A 19,111-nucleotide genomic window follows, 5' to 3' on the forward strand; every position below is an offset into this window, starting at 1 on the left:
CCTTTGTCAGGTACGTGCCCTCTGACACCTGCTTCTCCCACCCCTACTTCTGAACACAAGCCCGGTGTTCCAAAGCCCTGCCTTGCTTCCATGGTCTTGGACAATTCTGCTCTGTCCCAGACCTCTGAGCCCCATTCAGCGAAGCAGACCCCTTGTACCAGTTATATGTTGCTGCATAACAAAGTCCCCATGGCTTGGAATCACAGTGCTCATTGATCATCTGTCACAGTCACTGTGGATCAGAGATTTGGGAGAGGCAGGGCACTTCTGGCTAGGGTGGGGAGTCTCTCGTGCAACAGCAACTGGGTGCTGATTTGTTTGGGGACCATCTCAAAGGCTGCTTCACTCTCATATCTGGTGCTGGGCTGGGGAGACTGGGGCTGGGGCAGCTGGGGCTCCCTTGCATCTCGGTGCAGTCTCTGCAGACTCTCCAGCACGGTGAGTTCAGGGGTGCTGGTCTTCTTAAGTCAGCCTGGGGCTCCTAAGGTGTGTGTCCTGAGCTGGGCAGAAGCTTCACACATTGTCCCTTCTGCGCCCTTCTATTGGGGTGCAGTTACAAAGATTGGCCAGGTTCCAGGGAAGGGGAGCTGGACGCCACCTCCCAGAGGAGAAAAGTCAGTGTCAGCTTGTGGAAGAGCAGGTGGGATGGAAAACACAGTCGCCCCAGGTGGCTTCTGGGTAACCTCCATCTCCCGGGAAGGCAGTGTAGCCACCAGGGCGTACCCTGCGGTGGGGGTCTCACCCTCACCCCCTGTGATTGTCTTCTCAGCCATGAGCTGAGCTCTCTGGTCATTCCAGCTCCCTGGGAAGCTGGTGGCGAGCCCTGTTCTCTCCATCTGGCTTGTGACCTCGTGTGCTAGGTTGAGTAGGGTCCATCCCAAATCCACGTGTGCTGGGAACCTCAGAAGGTCACTGCATTAGGAAACAGGGTCTTTGCCTGTGTAATCAAGTTCAGATGAGATCATATTGGGTTGGGGTGAGCCCTAAATCGGGTGGCTGGTGTCCTTACGGAAAGAAAAGGAGGGACCTCCCTGGTGGTCCAGTGGTTAAGACTCCACACTCCCGGTGCAGGATGCCCGTGTTCAAAACCTGGTCAGAACTAGATCCCGTATGCCGTCACTAAAGATCCTTCATGTTGCAACTAAGGCCCTGCGCAGCCAAAATAAACAAATATTGAAAAAAATAAAAAGAGAGAGAGGACACAGAGGAAAGATAGTGTACAGACCCAGACTCACAGGGCGAAGCCACGTGACAACGGAGGCTCAGGCTGCAGGGATGCGTCCAGCTGCCCAGGACTCCGAAGGCAGTCGGCAGCCGCAGGGACTGGGAGAGGCTCAGCCCAGATCCGCCCCCAGTGCCTGCAGGAGGAACCACCCGCGGACCCCTTAAGTCCGGACTCCTGGCTCCTGAACGATGGGAGAACGCATTCCTGTTGTTTTAAGCTCCCCGGTTGGAGGTTTGTTACGGCAAACCCAGGAGACCCATGCACTTGACGTTGACATTTGGTCCCCTGACAAATTGAGGGTCTGGCCGGCTGGTTGGCGGCTGAATTCCGACCTGATGCAGAGGCTCAGAACGCGCAGGAATGAGGCCTGGGGACACTGTGCCGTGTGGCCGAAGGAGGTCACGGGCCAGGAGACACGGGGGCGGTGCTGGCTCTGTGGATGGAAGGGACTCGGGTGACGCACGAGTCACTGGTGTGTGTTTGCTTGCTCTGGTCTCTTATGTTCTAACCATGAAAATCCAGCTCGGCCTCCCCAGGTGCGTCCCGCGTCTCCCGCCTCTGGAGCGGCCCGGCTTCTGTCAACACAGGCGCTGTTTACAGTGGCCACGGCTGTGACCTTCAGGGCCGGGAGGACGGCTGTCCTGGTGGACTCAGGCTGTGCTTCCACGCTCACACTCGGGGCCTCGTTATTCTCCAAAATACTGAGGAATGGAGACCCACCCCAGGGCTTGAGGGAGGGCTCCCACGTCCTGAGCCCCCAGTGTGACCCTCAGAAGCAGTGGGGCGTCTTCCTCTTGGAGCCACTCCTCCTTTGCAGGTCGGCTCAGACATTGCCTCCCCTCAGAGGCCTCTGTGTGCCTCATCTAACAACGCCCTCACCTCCCCCATTTTATTTGTCTCCTTTCACCCCAAGGTCATCTGCAGTGACCTTATTACTGTGTTTCCTTGTTTTTATTTTTTTCTTTGTATTTTTTGGCTGCCCCCTGGGGCATTTGGGAATCTCAGTTCCATGACTGGGACTTGAACCTGTGGTCCTGTGTTGGAAGCGGTCCTCATGCCTCTTCGAGAATCTCTTATCGGTGGGACCCTGGCTCTGTGGGGGACGGATTGACTACAAACAGCACAACGGAATTTGCAGGGTTGGGAGTGGGGTGGGGTCGTTTTATTGTTGGTTGTGGTGGAGTTACAGGACTTAATGAAGTTGCCCAAACTCACAGAACTGTGTACCCAAAAGGATGAGTTTTACTGAGTGTAAATAGTATTTTACTCAAAAAAAAAAAAAAAAAGATGTTTACAAGTGATAAGGCCTAGGGTGAGACCAAGAATAATTAATGCAGGTTTGGGGAAGAAACGGGAAGCGAGGATCCGAAAGTCTTCCTGGAGGCGGTGGTCCTCACACTGAGCCTAGAGAAAGGATGAATGTTTGCTGAACTTGAACCGGGAGGAAAGGAGAGAGGGTGGGATTTCAGGCACAGGAACCCACTCAGTTCTGCAGAAGTTGAAGGCTGGATGTGCCCGGAGGGGAAGGCAGGCCTGGCTCCATTCCTGCAGGGCCCGCTCAGTCTTGCTCAGGCATTTGGACTTTCGAATGACCTTGTTGGCTTCTGGTTTGGAAAACTGGTTTGGAGCAGTAGGGTGGGATGAGGGGGCTGGCCTAAGAGCGGGAGGGCCTATCCAGACGTTCTTGGCCTACCATCATACATCCTTGGCTGAGGCACTTTGTCATTTTGTCGCTCCCAGACGTTAGCCAAGCACGTGCCACTTCACCAGCAGAACGCAAGAGACACAGGGCAGTTTCAGCCCGTTCTTGTCTCCCCAGCTTCTGTTAACAGTGCCGGCAAGTGGCGAGTGCTTGGCCAATACCTGTTGAGTGACAGAGTGGTCTTTCACTGAGTAGAATGCATTGGAGATTCACCCTTGGTCTCACATCTAGCAGTGTTTTCTTCTATCCATGGGTGCTATTTCCACGCATGAATGTTTGTTTATCCCTTCACCAGCTGAAAGACCTTAGTGCTGTTTCCAGTTATTGGTTATACAGTGTTAGTCACTCAGTGATGTCTGACTCTTTGTGATCCTGTGGACCCCACCAGGCTTCTCTGTCCATGGGATTCTCCAGGGAAGAATAGCGGAGTGGGTTGCCATTTCCTTCTCCACAGGATCGTCCCAACCCAAGGGTCGCACCTGGGTCCCCTGCATTACAGGCAGATTTTTTACCGTCTGAGTCACCAGCATGGTCCAAGCTGCTATAAACATTAGGGTACAGATCTTTGCATGATTGTATGTTTTCATTTCTCTTGGGTAAATACCTAGATATGGGATTGCTGTGTCATATAGTAAGTATGTATTTCACTTGTTAGAATAAACTACCTGGCTGTCTTCTGAAGAGGCTGCACCGTTTTGCACTCCCGTCACTGGCTCCACGATGTGTTTCTTCCTTGTTGTTTCAGCAGAATGCACTGATGTACACACTAGAGGGTGCAGAGGAGTCATGGACTGGAGTGGCTAAAATGCAGATTCCCCGGGCCCTACCCTCGCGGCATCCCTGGGTGTGTCTTAGACCTCCCCGCGAGCCCCCAGGAGAAGCAGGAGTCCTTGGTGGGGGCAGAAAGAACCCCAGATCTTGACGTAAGCACTTGGTTTCAGTGTCCAGCTCTGCCGCTAGCTTCTGGGTCACCTCTGTGAATCATCTGTCGCCTCTGAGCCTCAGTTTCCTCATTAGTAAAATAGATGTGAAAACCACTGAGCTTCCTAGTTTGCTGTGAGGGCTTAATGCATTTACTGTGTGAAGGGTCCTGGTTCTAGGTAGGTATTCAATAAATGTTACCGATTTTGGTCAACTGCAAAGATTTTAAATGCTTCCTTCTCCCTTTAGCTAAAGGCCTTATATTTTAATGTTTTTATTGATGCGCAGCATAATGAAGAAAGTGCACTGAAGACAAGTGTACAGTTCAGTGAATTCTCACACATAGAACTCATCCGTGACGCCAGCACCCCACCAAAACGGGACGTGGCCACATCCCTGGGGCTCCCCTCAGTTCACGCTCATCAACCGCCTTCCAGACTGACCTCTGCTGGACCTGTGACTGTAACGGCCTTGATTGTGAAACACTTTTGTTTTTCTGGTATAGCTAAGATGTGCTCAGTGAAGCTTATGTTGAAAACACAGAAGGCAGAAGCATAGAAACAGCCTGTTAACAAATTGAACAGCCTTTTAAAATGCTAATTTTTAAATTGAGATCTAACATAAGATTGCACAGGTTGTAAGCATAAGGCCCATACATTTTCACTGGGTGACCACCTCACGTTAATCACCAAACTGAAATTGAGAACAACACGGCAAGAACCGCTGTTCCAGGGGCATTGATCAGCTTTGCCCAAACAGCCTCGTTAATCTTATTTATAGTTTTTGATAATTTATTTTACTCAAGGATAGTTGATTTACAATGTTGCATTAATTTCCGCTGCACAGCAAATTCACTTAGTTATACCTACATATACACATAAATATATATACATGTACATACATAAATACACACACACACACACATTCTGTTTCACATTCTTCACCATTTGGCCCATTGCAGGGTGTTGAATATAGTTCCCTGTGCCATACAGTGGGCCCTTGTTGCTTATCCATCCTATAGATAATAGTGGGCATCTCCTAACCCCAGCTCTCGCTCCATCCCTACCCCCGGCTCCTCCTAGGCAACCACAAGTCTGTTCTCTGTGTCCATGAGTCTGTTTCTCAAATAAGTTTATTGGTGTCATGTGTTATTTTTTATTATTATTTTTGACATGTATTTTATGTATTTGGCTGTTATGGGGCTTACTGCAGCATGCAGTATCTCTTAGTTGGGCATGTGGGGTCTAGTTCCCTGACCAGGGATTGGACCTGAGCCCCCTGCGTTGGGAGCGTGGAGACTTAGCCACTGGGCCACCGAGGAAGTCCCCTGTTTGTACCATATTTTAGATTGCACAGTGTCAGCAATATCATATGCTATTTGTCTTTGTCTGTCTGACTTACCTTCACTTCGTATGATAATCTCTAGGCCCAACCATGTTGCTGACAATGGCATTATTTCCTTCTTTTTTATGGCTGAGTAATGTTCCATTATATATATGGACCACGTCTTCTTTATCCATGCATCCGTCTTTTGACGGTTGTTTCCATATCTTGGTTATTGTGACTAGCGCTGCTATGAACATAGGGGTGCATGTATCTTTTTGGATTAGTTTTGTCTGGATATATGCTCAGGAGTGGGATTGCTAGATCATATGATAATTCTATTTTTAGTTTTTCGAGGAACCTCCATACTGTTTTCCACAGTGGCTGCGCCAACTTACATTCCCACCAACAGCGTAGGAGGGTTCCCATCTCTCCATGCCCTCTCCAGCATTTGTTATTTGTTGACTTTTAAATAATGGCCATTCTGACTGGTGTGAGGTGGTACCTCATTGTAGTTTTGATTTGCATTTCTCTGTTAAAAAGGTGTTGAGCATATTTTCATGTGCCTGTCGGCCATCTGTATGTCTTCTTTGGAGAAATGTCTATTTAGGTCTCCTGCCTATTTTTTGAGAAGCCCAAATTAAAACTACAGTAACAGAGGTTTTTCCAAGCAGCCCTCGATTTGAATAGGAGACTCCTACAACTCAATAGCAAAAAACAAGCAAACAAAACCCAAAGAACCAGCTTTAAAAATGGCCAAAACATGACAGCAATAATAAATCCATAAGAAAATTTTGAAGGTGATGGGTATTTATTGCCTTGAATGCGCTGACAGTTTCATGGGTGTATGCAGAAGTCCAAATTCATCAGATTGTGCACTTTGATTGTGTGCAGGTTTTTTTTTTTTTTTGTATACTAATTATACCTCAATAAAGCTGGGAAAAAATGGGGTGTGGGGGTCTGACCACTCTCACGCAGAAGTTTCTATGTCGGGCCTGACCCTGACCAGGTCTGGAAGCCAGTTCTGGGTGGTACTTCCTCTCAGAGTCCTGCCACCCAGCAGCTGAGACTCGGCTTGTCCCCAGGGGACATGCACTTCTCTGAACAATATCAGGAAACGAAGCCAAACTCAAAGCCTCTCAGGGGTTTTCGGCTGTTTTTGGCTGTGGGGGTGGAGGGAGGAGGCTGGCAAGGCTCTGGGGCAGGGCAGTGGGCCTTGGCCTGGCCACTGTGGCCACTGGCAGGGCGAGGAGGGCCAGGTTCAGAAGACCTACTCTCTAATCATGATTATTATGTGAGCAACTGCTACTTTATTGAAGGCTGTGTTGTGCTAAGCTGTGTTAGCCATTCATTCTTTAAACAGCCTTCTAAGGTAGGTTATTTTCTTTTTCAATAGCTTTATTAAGACATAATTCACATCACATACGGTTCACCCATCTAAAGCCTACAGTTCAGTGGCCTTTAGTATCTTCACAGAGCTGTTCAGCCATTGTCACAATCTATTTTAGAATATTTTCATCCCTCCACAGAGAAACCCTATACCCCTTCCAAGACCCCCCATGTTCCCCTCAGTCCCAGGCAACTACTAATCTACTTTCCATCCCTACAGGTTGCCTGTTCTCAGTATCCCAAAAGTAGGTTGAATGATGGGGAAATTGAAGGTTCAGAGAGGGTAACTGACCAGCTTAAGGTCACACAGCTAAGGAAGTGGCCTTGGAATTTGAACCCAGATCTCCATGTCCTCCAAATCCACACTTTCTCACTGCAGCATGGGCCTTTTTCTTCTTCCTTCCAATAACAATACTGAAAATAGTCAATCCTGATGGCTGAACTGTTTTGCCTGTTTTATCGCTTTGTTGTCTCATTTGATCCTTCTAATCACCCCTGGGAGGTAGGTACAGTTGTTATACCCATTTTTGCAGAGAGGGAAACTGAGGCACAGGGTTGGGGGTGCTAATGGTCCCATACACCATGGCTGCTAGCACATGGAAAAGGGTTATGAAGAAAAACACGATCATCCTTGAGGACTGGTGGGGGACAGAATAGCAAGTCCAGACAATGCTGATTAAAACACAGTTTTCTTTCAGATTATTCCCTCCCTCCGCCTTCTTCTTTCTTTTTATATGAAAAGGAAAAGAAAGTTCCCTCCACCCTTTGAGGTCACTTCCTGACCCATTTGTGAATCTAAGCGGAGTGGTTACACGCGCACTTCTCCCCGCCTGCATTCCTCCTAGTAATGCCGGGGATGGGTCACAGGCCTGTGCGCCCACGGGCTCCAGCACCAGACAGACTCGGGTTCAAATTCTGCTTCCACCGCCCCCCACGCCCCCATTTAATGCCCTTGAGCCCTAGAATAGCTAACTTGTGATGGGGACTTTCCACCACATGTATATCTGAATATACAGGGTGGCTTCTCCCCCCACCCCTTATGCCTTGGAGAAGAAATGTCATTTTGTATTTGAGCCTTCCCAGAACCAGGGCTACTATCGCAGTGACTTTATTCTGAACAAACGAGTTGCAGAAAAAGAGGCGACGTGGAGCCCCAAACACTCCCATTCATCGCATTGGATTCCTTTAGCTGTTCACCTGAAAAGGTGAAAACCGTGAAAAAGAGGAAAAGCAATTAAAAATATGAAAAAAATCAAACTGCTATCTCAAACACAACAGACATTTTAACTCCAAAAATGCTGTAGGCTCACAAGAAAAGTAAGCTGAAGTAGGTGCTCCGTGTTCTTCTTTCTTGCTTGATTCCCGGGGACCAGGGAGATCTCCAATCAGCACCTGTCTGGACCGAGAAGAGGAGCCAGGGCTTCCCACAGTGGTTTCCAAAGCCAATTGCCTTTAGTTTCATCTGATCAGCAAGAAATTTAACATGATCCACTACACACATGGACTTTGTAATAATAAATTCTACACATACGCGGTTGTACCACTGTATCATGTACATTAGGTAACATGTACCAAAATAGAAACGATAAAAAGGATTGATGGAAATATAAACTGAAGTTCTTAAAAAAAAAAAAAAGCAAAGAAATTTAACCCAGATTTATCATTCCTGGGGAGGTGGTCCCATGGTTTCAAGTGGTTTCAAGGATTTCTTTAAAAAGCCATGCAATAAGTGATCTATAGGAAATAGCAAGTGTACACCCCTGGGCTAGGAGCAGTGACAAATGAGTCCAGCTTGCCTAAAGTCAGCACACGAGCCCTGTGGCTTTAGATATCATACTGAAAATATGCCAGAGCAACATTCATAGATTTTTAAAAAAATGCTGTAAGTCAAGTGGCTCAGGAGTAGAACCTGACGTGTCCTGACAGCTCTATAGGTGATAGAAAGGCTGGCTCTCGTCACAACGGACACGTCCAAGATGCATATGAAAGGTCTGAATGAAACAGCTCCGTGAAACAGGAAAGAGGAAAAGAGCAATATTTCTCAAAGAACATGTTACATCATACAATATGCGACTTGAAATAGGCTTGGTGTAGCTCAATGAATCAACTAAATCCCATCACTAGGCACTTGACGGTGTCATCTATATGCTTAGAAGTTTATAGAGTGCGCCATAAAATAATCTCTCATTGGGAAAACGAGAGGTCAGTTCTCTTGGTATTCCATGTTCCCTAGAACAAACTTTTGGGACTTTGATCCTGTCTGACAGATGAGGAAGCTGAGCTTAGGGTATTTGTGGTTTGCACCATGTAGTAAGAGGCGGTCAGACACCTGCGCAGACTCAGTGACGATCTCACAGTAGGACCATGAACTGCCAATTCACGGGGATTACAGGGGAGCGTATTGAATGCATGTGTGCAGTAAGCACACGTGTGCAGTAAGCGCTCCATAAATGCTGGTCCCTCTGGACATTCTCGCTCCACCTTGCAAGAGACCTGGGGCAGGCAGGTGGATTCCCCTCCCGCTGCCTCAGTTTCTTCCTCCGCCCGCGGAGGCGCGGTCCCGAGGCTGGCCCGCCCTCGGGGAGGGAGCACGCGGCGCCCTGGGTGCTCTGAGCAGTGGGCGGCGCTGGGCCCGCCTCGGGGCCGGGGGTGGGGCGGGCCGGGGCGCAGGGGGCGGCCCCGGAGGAGTCACGTGGCGCGCGGCCGCGGCCGAAGGAGAAGTAGCAGCGCCCGCGTCGGAGGGCGTGCGCGGCAGGGAGTGCCCGGAGCCTGGACAGCGGGCGGCTGCGCGCGGGACCCGGAGCCCGGACCCGCGGCGGAGGCGCGGCCAGGTAAGTGGCCGGGTCGGGCGGGGGCGCCCGGGGGACGTGCGCCCGGGGCACGCGCGCCCGGAAAGCCGCGTCCAGGGCGGGGGTCCTGCGTGGGGCTCAGCTGGCGCGGGCAGGGGTGGGGCACGCCGCCCGGCCCCCCGCTCGCTGTGCCCAGCGTCCGGGCGGGGACGGCCACTTCCTCACCCCTGACCGGCGCCACTCCGTCGGTTGATGCCCCGGGGCAGCCCGGCTTTGAATGGGAACCGGAGGAAGCGGCGCGGCTTGCGGTCGGGGGTTCGCGCCAGCGCCTGAGTTCTAGGCTCCGGTGGCCCTGGGGGTCCCGCGTGGAGTCGGGCGTGTTTCCTGGCCACCTCTGTGCCCACGGCTTGTGGACTCCAAGCGCCGGCCGGCCCCTGGCACTTCCTCGCACTACACAGGTGGTTGCGGCTGGGTGGGTGGCGAGCGATACCAAGGAAGGCGCAGCCCCTTGCCCTGAGAGATTGGAGAGTTTTCGGGGGATCCAGGGTTCCCTGTCCTGCCCCACAGTGGTGTGCATAAGTATGTTTGTGCGACTGTGCGTTTTCCTGGTTACGTTGTGGAATCGTGGAGAGGTGGTTACCCCCACAGCAGAAGAATTCGAGGGAAAGACGAGCGGGGTGTGCACTCATGGGGAGGGGGTGTTGGCAGCTGGATTCCAGAGGGGGCCTGGGATGGCTCTTCTAGCACCCTGATCTTGAACTAGAGTAAGAAAGTGTGGGCTGGGCGGGTGGGGGTGACTCGCACGGGAAACAGGTGGCCTTGTCAGTCAACGTAATTAGAATTTCGGTTCCAGCTGTGTAACCTTGGGCACGTCGAAGACTCTCTGAGCCCCAGTTTCTTCCCCTGGATACTTGGGCCACCCAGGCCTGCATCCCGGGGCTATATGCAGAGTTGGGGCTCATCTGCCACTTCTTGACCCTCTGGTTAAGGGCCCTGCGTGGGGGCCCTGGCCAACATCCGCAGCTACAGGCTTGCAGGCAGTCTTGAGTCCCTGGCCATCCCAGGCAGTTCTTTTTATTAGAGACGAATGCCGAGTGTGCACCACTGCAGGGTTCCCTGATGCTCAAATTGCCTAATGATGCTCACCCCCTTCCCCCCAAGCTTGTGAAACTCCTTTGGAGGAGGCAAAGCCAGGACCCCCATAAATGGCCCTTGGGCTGAGTGGAATTGGTGGAAAATTGAAAATGAGAAAACTTTTGAAACTGTGTCTTCACTTAGAAAACACTAAAAACTCAAAGCAGAAAAGCTCATCCATTATGTTAGCACTTAAATCAGTCGTAAGCTGATGGTCAGACCCTTTACCTTCTCCCACTCTCCAAAAATAACCATTCCTCCTAGGTTTATAAGCAGACAGCCTTTAAAAAAAATCATTAAACAATTAATTTATTTTAATTGGAGGCTAATTACTTTACAATATTGTAGTGGTTTTTGCCATACATTGACATGAATCCGCCACAGTTGTATATGTGTCCCCCATCCTGAACCCCCCTCCCACCTCCCTCCCCATCCCATCCCTCAAGGTCATCCCAGTGCATTGGCCCTGAGCGCCCTGTCTCATGCATTGAACCTGGACTGATGATCTATTTCACATATGGCAAAAGACAGCCTTTTTAAACATGTAATAATATTTATTAGTTTATAACTGTTTTTCATCTGCCTCACAAATCTTTCCAGATCACAGTACTTGTAAATCTTCCTCCTTCTTTTCAGTAGCTACTGAACATTCTTTAATGTGGGCTTCCCTGGTGGAGAAGGAAATGGCAACCCACTCCAGTATTCTTGCCTGGAAAATCCCATGGACGGAGGAGCCCGATAGGCTACAGTCATGGTCGCAAAGAGTGGGACACGACTGAGCGATTTCACTTCACTTCACTTCACTTCCCGGGTGGCTCAGTGGTAAAGAATCTGCCTGCCAATTCAGGAGACATGAGTTTGATCCCTGGATCAAGAGGATCCTCAGGAGATGGAAATGGCAACCCACTCTAGTATTACTGTCTGTGAAATCCCATGGACAGGGGAGCCTGGTGGGCTACAGCTTGTGGGGTCGTAAGAGTCGGATGTGACTGAGCAGCTAAACAACAATTCTTTAACGTGTGTGTCCCGTCATGTAAGGGATACCGCCCCCCCAACCCATTCATGAGCAGCTGAATTGTTTCCTGTTCTTTCCTCTTACAGATAATTTTGTGCATTTTTCTGCACAATGCTGGATCAAAGCAGATGCATGTTTACGTTTTAATAGATGCTCGCAGGTTGCCCCCCCAAAAAAAGTGCAACTAAGGCACACCCGTACGTGCCATGGCTGACCCTGCTGAGTTCCTCCAGTGAGAATATGAGTAACCCTGTTTCTGCAGGTGGGTGTGACATGCAGTGGTAACACCCCTCCTGCCCTCAGAGGGGCTGTCCTCTCTCAGGGATGCGACTGTGCCAGGTGTCCAAGAGAATTGACTTGTGGGATTTTGTGTGAAATCCTGCCCTGCTCTGACGTGTGCAGAGAGCCTTAAAGAGAAGAAAACTCTCCTGTTTCCTGGTTCTGGGTCCTTGCATTTTTTTTTTTTTAATCTTTATTGGCATATAGTTGACTTAAAATGTGTTAGTTTCTGCTGTACAGCAAAATGGGTCAGTTATATATATACACATGTGTTATGTGTGCTCAGTTGCTTCCGTTGTCTCGACTCTTTGCCATCCTATGGACTGTAGCCTGCCAGTCTCCTCTGTTCACGGGATTTTCCATGGCAAGAACACTGGAGTGGGTTGCCATGTCCTCCTCCAGGGGATCTCCCCGACCCAGGGATCGAAGCCATGTCTCCTGCCTTGCAGGCTGATTCTTTGCAGTTGAGCCACTGAGGAAGCCCATATATATATACATATGTTTACTCTTTTTTAGATTCTTTCCCATAGAGGTCATTACAGAGTATTGAGTAGAGTTCCCTGAGCTATCCGGTAGGTCCTTATTAGTTACCTCCTCTGTGTATAGTAGTGGGCATGTGTCAATACCAGTCTCAATCTATGCTCCCCTTTCGACCAGGAACCATAAGTTTTCTACATCTGTGACTCTTTATTTGCTTTGTAGATGACTTCATTTATCCCTTATTCCACATAAAAACGATGTCATATGATAATTTGTCTTTCCCAGAAGTTTATTTCAAACAGGAGAACATGAAAAGTAGGATCTTATTAAATCTCGGCCTCATTTGTGTTTAACACCGTAAATCATTTTATAAAATTACCCAGGGAGGATGAGAAACAGGAACAAGAAAGGGACTTCAAGCCTATTTCATTTTTTTTTTTTTTTGAAAGCAGAAGCAAAATAGAAGTTGCCGGTGATGGCTAGTGCCCTCCTCCGGGGTCAAGGCCTTGGAGACCTTGTCTTAGTTGCTGAAGCGTTGAACCCTGAAAGCCCGAGTTGGGAGCTGGTGGACTTTAGTGGTTGACTCCAGGGATCTTGTGGCCGTAAGGATGCTTTCCTGGTTCTTAGAGAAGGACATGAGAGACTTGATGTTTATGGTTGAGCCAGTCCACTGGGCTTCTGAATGGGGAGTGACCAGAATCCTGGGAAGGTTAGTGCAGGGCCCTCCCAGAGTCAGAAAGAACCGAGGGTCGTGCTTCCAGGTCGGCTGGCTTACGTGGCGGTGTTGTGAGAGGTGGTATGTTTCCTATTTGCTCCCTGCTGCACCTGGGAGTGGGGAACTCGAGAGCATTGTCCTGCTTCTGACACTTTGCAGCTGTGTGACCTTGGACGAGTCCTTTGATATCTCTGCGCGGTTAGTTACTATCTGACCAGATTGTGAATTCCAGAAGGGGGTTGCTGAAGGAGCAGGGGCATGGGGTTCCCATCCTGATGTTGCCACATGTCTCCATGACCTTGATCACGTGATTTCACCTCTCAGGCCTTGAGTTTGCAGCGCCAGTATTTCTGAGATAAATGAGATGAATCTGATACGGCAGGTGCAGGCACCCGGGAGGGCCAATGAACAGCAGGTTTTCCAGGGCGGAGACCGGCCTCAGGCCCCTTGCTCGTCCCCTGACCTGGAATAGGGGGTGGTGAGGCGGGAGGCTCGGATCAGGCAGGGTTCCTGCACACCCTTGGCCCCTGGGCTTTTGTTTTAGCCAGTTCCTTCGACTAGAGCACCGTCCCCTTCCGCTTCATCTCTTTTAAAGATTGGATTCAGATCTGTCTTCCCCTAGAAGCTTCCTCTGAGCACTGTTAAGTTCCCAGCCTCACCTTAGACTCAGCTGGGGACCCCTTCCTGCTGCTCCCTTGAGACCCCCACGTCTCTGCTTCTGCAGAATCATGGAGCTGGCGTTTCCTGATGGGTGGAGAGTAGGTGTAATTCATGACTTTATTGCTGGGCTGTCAGCACACCTGGGAGGTGCCCCGGCTGTGGGTGGAGGGTAAAGGGGGCAAAGGACAGGGCCCGGGCACGGGCCTCACCCCTCGTTTGCGTGCGCGTCCGCTGTCCATGCCTGTCGTGCAGGTGACCCTTGGTTAATGCTTTGATCAGCTGTCCGATTAATATCATCGGAGGCCCTGCTAGATGCTGTTTGTGTTGTTGTTCAGTCGCTCGGTCGTGTCCAACTCTCTGCGACTCTGTGGACTGCAGCACGCCAGGCATCCCTGTCCTTCACCATCTCCCGGAGTTGGCTTAAACTCACGTCCATTGAGTTGGTAATGCCGTCCAAGTTCTTATCCTCTGTCATCCCCTTCTCCTTCTGTCCTCAATCTTTCCCAGCATCAGGGTCTTTTCCAGTGACTTGGCTCTGTGCATCAGGTGGTCAGAGTATTGGGAGCTTCGGCATCAGTCCTCCCAGTGAATATTCAGGGTTGATTTCCTATAGGATTGACTGGGGGCTGTACAAACATTGTGGGGTCTAGTCCATCCAGAGCCCCTCGAGGGTGGTGTTATTCCCATTATACAGCTGGAACAGCTGAGGCCCTGATTTGGAGCAGCTTGGCACAGAGGCTGTGGGGAGGCCCAGGCAGCCCTGGCTGAACACCCAGCTTCTCTGCAAAGTAAGAACTGTGGGAACCTAAAGGGGTTTGGAGGTGGGGACGAGATAAGAAAGATACAGGGATAGAGACCCAGGTGTAGAGAGTGGCTCTGGGCACGGGGGAGGAAGGGCATGGTGGGACGCCCTGAGAGAGCGACGCTGACACGTACGCTCCCTACCATGCGTGGAATGAACAGCTCGTGGGGCACTGCTGCGGGGCACAGGGAGCTGAGCTTGTGCTGAGCTCATGCTGACCTCCAGGGGTGGGGTGGGGTAGGGGGTGGGAGGGAGGTCCTAAAGGGAACGGATACACGGAATATGCACACGTGTGCCTTCTCAGTCGTGTCTGACTGTGCGACCCCATGGACTGCAGCCTGCCAGGCTCCTCTATCCATGGGATTTCCCAGGCAAGAATACCAGAGTGGCTTGCCACCTCCTCCTCCAGTGTGTGGTACACGCATAGCTGATTCACTTTGTTGTACAGCAGAAGCTTACACAACATTGTAAAACAACGATACTCCAACATATATATATATATATATGAAGACTGAGTGGGAAAGGGGGAGAAAAGATACAGGAAATGGTGGACAGTAACAGGAGCTAAGCCTGACCTGTGTCCTCTCCGTTGGCAGGTGGAATCTTATCCACTGCACCACCAGGGAAGTCCCACTCTTGTTTTTGTTTTTTTTTAATTCATTTATTTTTAATCGGAGGATAATTGCTGTATAATACCGTGTTGGTTTCTGCCACACATCAACGTGAATCAGCCGCAGGTATGCCTACGTCCCCTTTCACTCTTCTTAAAGCATCCTTTTGATTCCTGGTCTCAGAGTTCACTCCAGGGTCTGGGGTGGGAGCAGGCGGCCAGAGTGACCCACGTGTATAAGACCCCTGGAGGGAGCAGGGAAGCAGGGAGACCCACTGCTTTCTGGGTTTGCTGGTGGGCTAGATGTGGGCGTAAGAGGAGCCAGACAAGGGAGGCTCTGAGATCTGGGGCCCAGGCTCCTCTCTGGGAAGCTCTGACTGTTCAGGAGGATGAGGGGTCACCAGGGACACCCCCGGAAGCCGAGCCGCACACCAGGTGCTTTGCTTCGCTGGTGGCTTCCTGACTGTCCCGGTCAGAGTCGGGCTCCCAGGGGTCACGCGGCCTGCCCAGGGCCACACGGTCAGTGGGAGCCTACACGCGGGGCTGCCGGGCCCTGCTGTTTTCTGCCCTTTCTGCTCCATTTCCATGCAGAGGTCTCCACGGACCCACTTGGAAGGTTTTTCTCTATTCCCGGCTCCACTCGGGAAGTAAAGGGGTGGTTCGAAGTCTCTGGGTGGGTGTCGGGGTTGGGGACAGGAGCCAGCCTGGGCTTCTTTGGCTATTCAAATATTCTACAGCATAAAGCTGCGTGGGGAGGGAGAGGTGGCGGCCAGGTTGGGGTGATTTGGTTATTCAAAGCCGGGATAACGGTTGGGTCACGGAGATCAAGGGCTCCACCCACACCTTGCTTCCATTTAAACGTCTGAGCGGCTGGTGAGCCCCCCTGCCACCAGCGCCTTCTCCCCAAGCTCATCCTGATGGGCATGAGACAGGTTTTGGCTTCTGAAGCTTCCTCCTGTTAACCGAAGCCCGCTCAGTTAACTGAAACCAGTTCCCCCTTGCTTCCTGCCTCCAGCCTCCTTGTTCACCTGCTTCCTCCTCGCCTCCCCCACTGGGCAGCAGACGACGGCGAGCACCATGGCCAACGTGGACACCCTCCCGGAGTACGAGAAGAGTCAGATCAAGCGGGCCCTGGAGCTGGGCACCGTCATGACCGTGTTCAGCTTCCGCAAGTCCACCCCGGAGCGGAGGACCGTCCAGGTGATCATGGAGACGCGGCAGGTGGCCTGGAGCAAGACGGCCGACAAGATCGAGGGCTTCCGTGAGTACCTCTCGCCTCCCCGCCCGGGCAGTGGGCCCTGCAGCTGTCGTTGGTTCGACACCTTCTTCTGAAAAGGAAAAGTGGCGTCGCTTTGTCTGGGTCTCTGATGGGGTTTGGGGCAGGTGGGGGATGTCGGCCAGGAAAGCCCTGGTGAAGGAGCGGAAGCGTGCGTGGGCCAGCTTGGAGATGACCTCCAGACAGCTCGCCTGGGCTGCTGGGGGCTGAGCGCACCATCTCACGGCGTCGGGGACTGTTCGGTCTGCGTTGATGGTCAAGCCGTGTGCCCTCTTGAGGGCTCACTGGCCAGAGCTTGTGGAGTCATCGCTTGGTAGCCAGATGTGTGTTTTAGTGCAGACAGCAGAGCGAGAGGCCTGTGCTTTACTCCATGTGGACAGAGCACATCGCTGAGTGTGTGGAGCCCTCCAGTGAAGCTCTGCTCCGAGTGGAGGCGGCTTCTTTTCTCCTCCCCCCTTATGTTGGGCAGTGGGTTCAGATCCTCAAGTTCCTAAGCCCCCTTTTTCACTCAGAGTCCAGAGACTTAAGCAATGTACAGTTGCAGAGACTTGCTTAAATGAGTTTTTATTGACTTATTTTAAATTGAGAAATTAAAGCATACACTTGGGGGAAAATCAGACAATTCATAAATGAATGTCTCTCTTCCCCAGTCCCACCCCAGGCTCCAGAGGCCAGCTCCTGCCCAGGTTCTGTGGTCTTCTAGATGTATTCTGTGCTTGCGTGATGTGTGTGTGTTGTTTTTTTACACAAATAAGTACCTACTGCACATACTTCTGCACTTCAATTTCTTTTTTAAATTTAATAGTTTTCTTTAAAATATTTTTTACTTCTTTATTTTTGGCTGTGCTGGGTCTTCGTTGCTGCCTGGACCTTTCTTTGGCTGTGCCGAGCTGGGGCCACTCTCTACTGTGGTGTGCAGGCTTCTCCTTGCAGTGGTTTCTCTTGCTGTGGATCTCAGGCCCCTGGGCGCGGGCTTCAGTAGCTGTGGCCCCCCGGCTCTAGAGCAGAGGCTGTATAGGTATGGTGCACGGGCTTAGTTGCTCTGAGGCACGTGGGATCTTCCTGGATCAGAGATTAAATCTGTTTCTCCTGCACCGGCAGGCAGATTCTTTACCACTGAGCTGCCAGGGGAAGCCCCCTGGTAGTTAACCATTGAGGTGGTTTCTTATCAGCATATTGATCTGCCTTTGCCTTTCATCGCCACATAGCATTCTGGCTACAGTGTGACAGTTTAACCCCTAGAGATGGACGCTTTGGGTTTTTCCAGTCTTTTGCTATTAGCTGTACATGGATTCTTCTCTTCTTTTGCTAGCAGATTTATGGAGATACAATTCACATACCTTATAATTCATCCATTCACAGATTGGTATACTCCCAGGTATGTGCAGCCACCACAGTTTTTAGAACGTTTCATCACCCCTAAATGAAGCCCTGTATCCTGCAGCCATCCATCTGGTCCTCCTCCACCTCTCCTGCCCTAAGCAGCCTCTCATCTCCTTTCCATTGCCCTGTTCTGGACACTTCCTATGGAAGGAATCACACAGTGCGTGGCCTTCTGCGACTGGCTTCTTTCACTTAACAGAGCGTTTCCCACGTTTTCACGATCCATCCGTGTTGTGTGTGTCTCAGGACTTCGTTCCTTTACGTGGCCGGGTAATATTCCGTTCTACAAATATTCCACAGTTTGTTGACCCGTTCATCTGCTGATGGAAATTTGGGTTGTTTGCTCTTTTTGGCGGGTATGAATCCTGCCGCTGTGAGCTTTCGTGAATGAATTTTTGTGCGGCTGTGTGTTTTCGTTTCTCCTGGGTGTGTGCCCAGGGGTAGGGCTGCTCCTCAGCCAATGCAGGAACTTTGTTTGATCATTTTAGGAACCCCCCAGACTGCTTCCCAAGTGGCCGCACTATTTTACATTTCCACCAGCTGTGTGTGGGGGTCACCTTTGCATTATTCTTTCATGCACGCAGGTTGGGTTTATCTGAAGGATAGCGTCCTCCATGTGTAATTTCTGAGTTAGAGGGCACGAGTTATTTTTAACTTTAAAGGACGGTTGGATCACATCCCGTAGAAGCTCCTGAGGTGGTGGGGGCCCCTCTAGTTCTCCACATCTCCTCCCACACTGCCATGGGGTTCTGAACTTGGCGGTTCACAGGTGGACTCTGATAGTGTGACATGGCTCTTTGGTTTCTTTTATCATGAGCGAGACTAAATAGCTTCCCAAAAGGTTTCTCCTGACTCTGGAGCCAAGATGACCTTCAACAGCACTGAGCCAGAGGGCCTGCTTTGACAGTGCCCGGCTTTCCCCCTGATTTTGTTTACATTGGCCTCAGACCTCCCAGGTGGCCCAGAGACCTGTGGCAGCTGGGGCGGGGGCGGGGGCCTGCAGGGGCAGGACAGGCCCAACGGTAAACACAGGTGCCCCCCCGCATTGAGAGCGGATGGCCGGCCCGTGTCGGCCAGCTGGCCGAGCGCCAGAAGCACCTGGTGAGGGGCATTTGAAGGTGTGCAGGCCTCTGGAACTTTCTCCTGACGGTCCTGATGGTTGTGAGACAGGGTTTTGCTTCCTGAAATCCACACCCTATGGTTCTCCCTGGTTACCCCTAAGAGCAGTTCCTCCTCCTCCTTGGGGTGGCCAAGGATGACTGTCATTCACCAGGGTGGTTGGGATTCAGTATTTTAATGAGCTTCCCAGGTGATCCTCATAGCTAGCCAAGTTTGGTAGGTACTGCTCTAGCAACTCCCTCCTCCCACTCACTCGCCGTCCTCCCACCCGCCCGTCCTCCCACTCGCC

General features: G+C 51.1%; 1 protein-coding gene across 1 annotated transcript in view; it reads left to right on the forward strand.

Moving 5' to 3' along the window:
* Positions 1 to 8,924: 8,924 nt before the first annotated feature.
* Positions 8,925 to 19,111, forward strand: part of PLCG2 (phospholipase C gamma 2) — a 156,573-nt gene continuing 146,386 nt past the window's right edge. The window contains exons 1-3 of the mRNA XM_061386667.1: positions 8,925 to 8,978; positions 9,178 to 9,391; positions 16,060 to 16,305. Of these exons, the coding sequence (XP_061242651.1) occupies positions 8,925 to 8,978; positions 9,178 to 9,391; positions 16,060 to 16,305 (514 nt within the window). The remainder of the gene's footprint in view (positions 8,979 to 9,177; positions 9,392 to 16,059; positions 16,306 to 19,111) is intronic.

Source organism: Bos javanicus, chromosome 18 (assembly GCF_032452875.1).
Source record: "Bos javanicus breed banteng chromosome 18, ARS-OSU_banteng_1.0, whole genome shotgun sequence".
In the NCBI taxonomy this organism is placed as follows: Eukaryota; Metazoa; Chordata; class Mammalia; order Artiodactyla; family Bovidae; genus Bos; species Bos javanicus.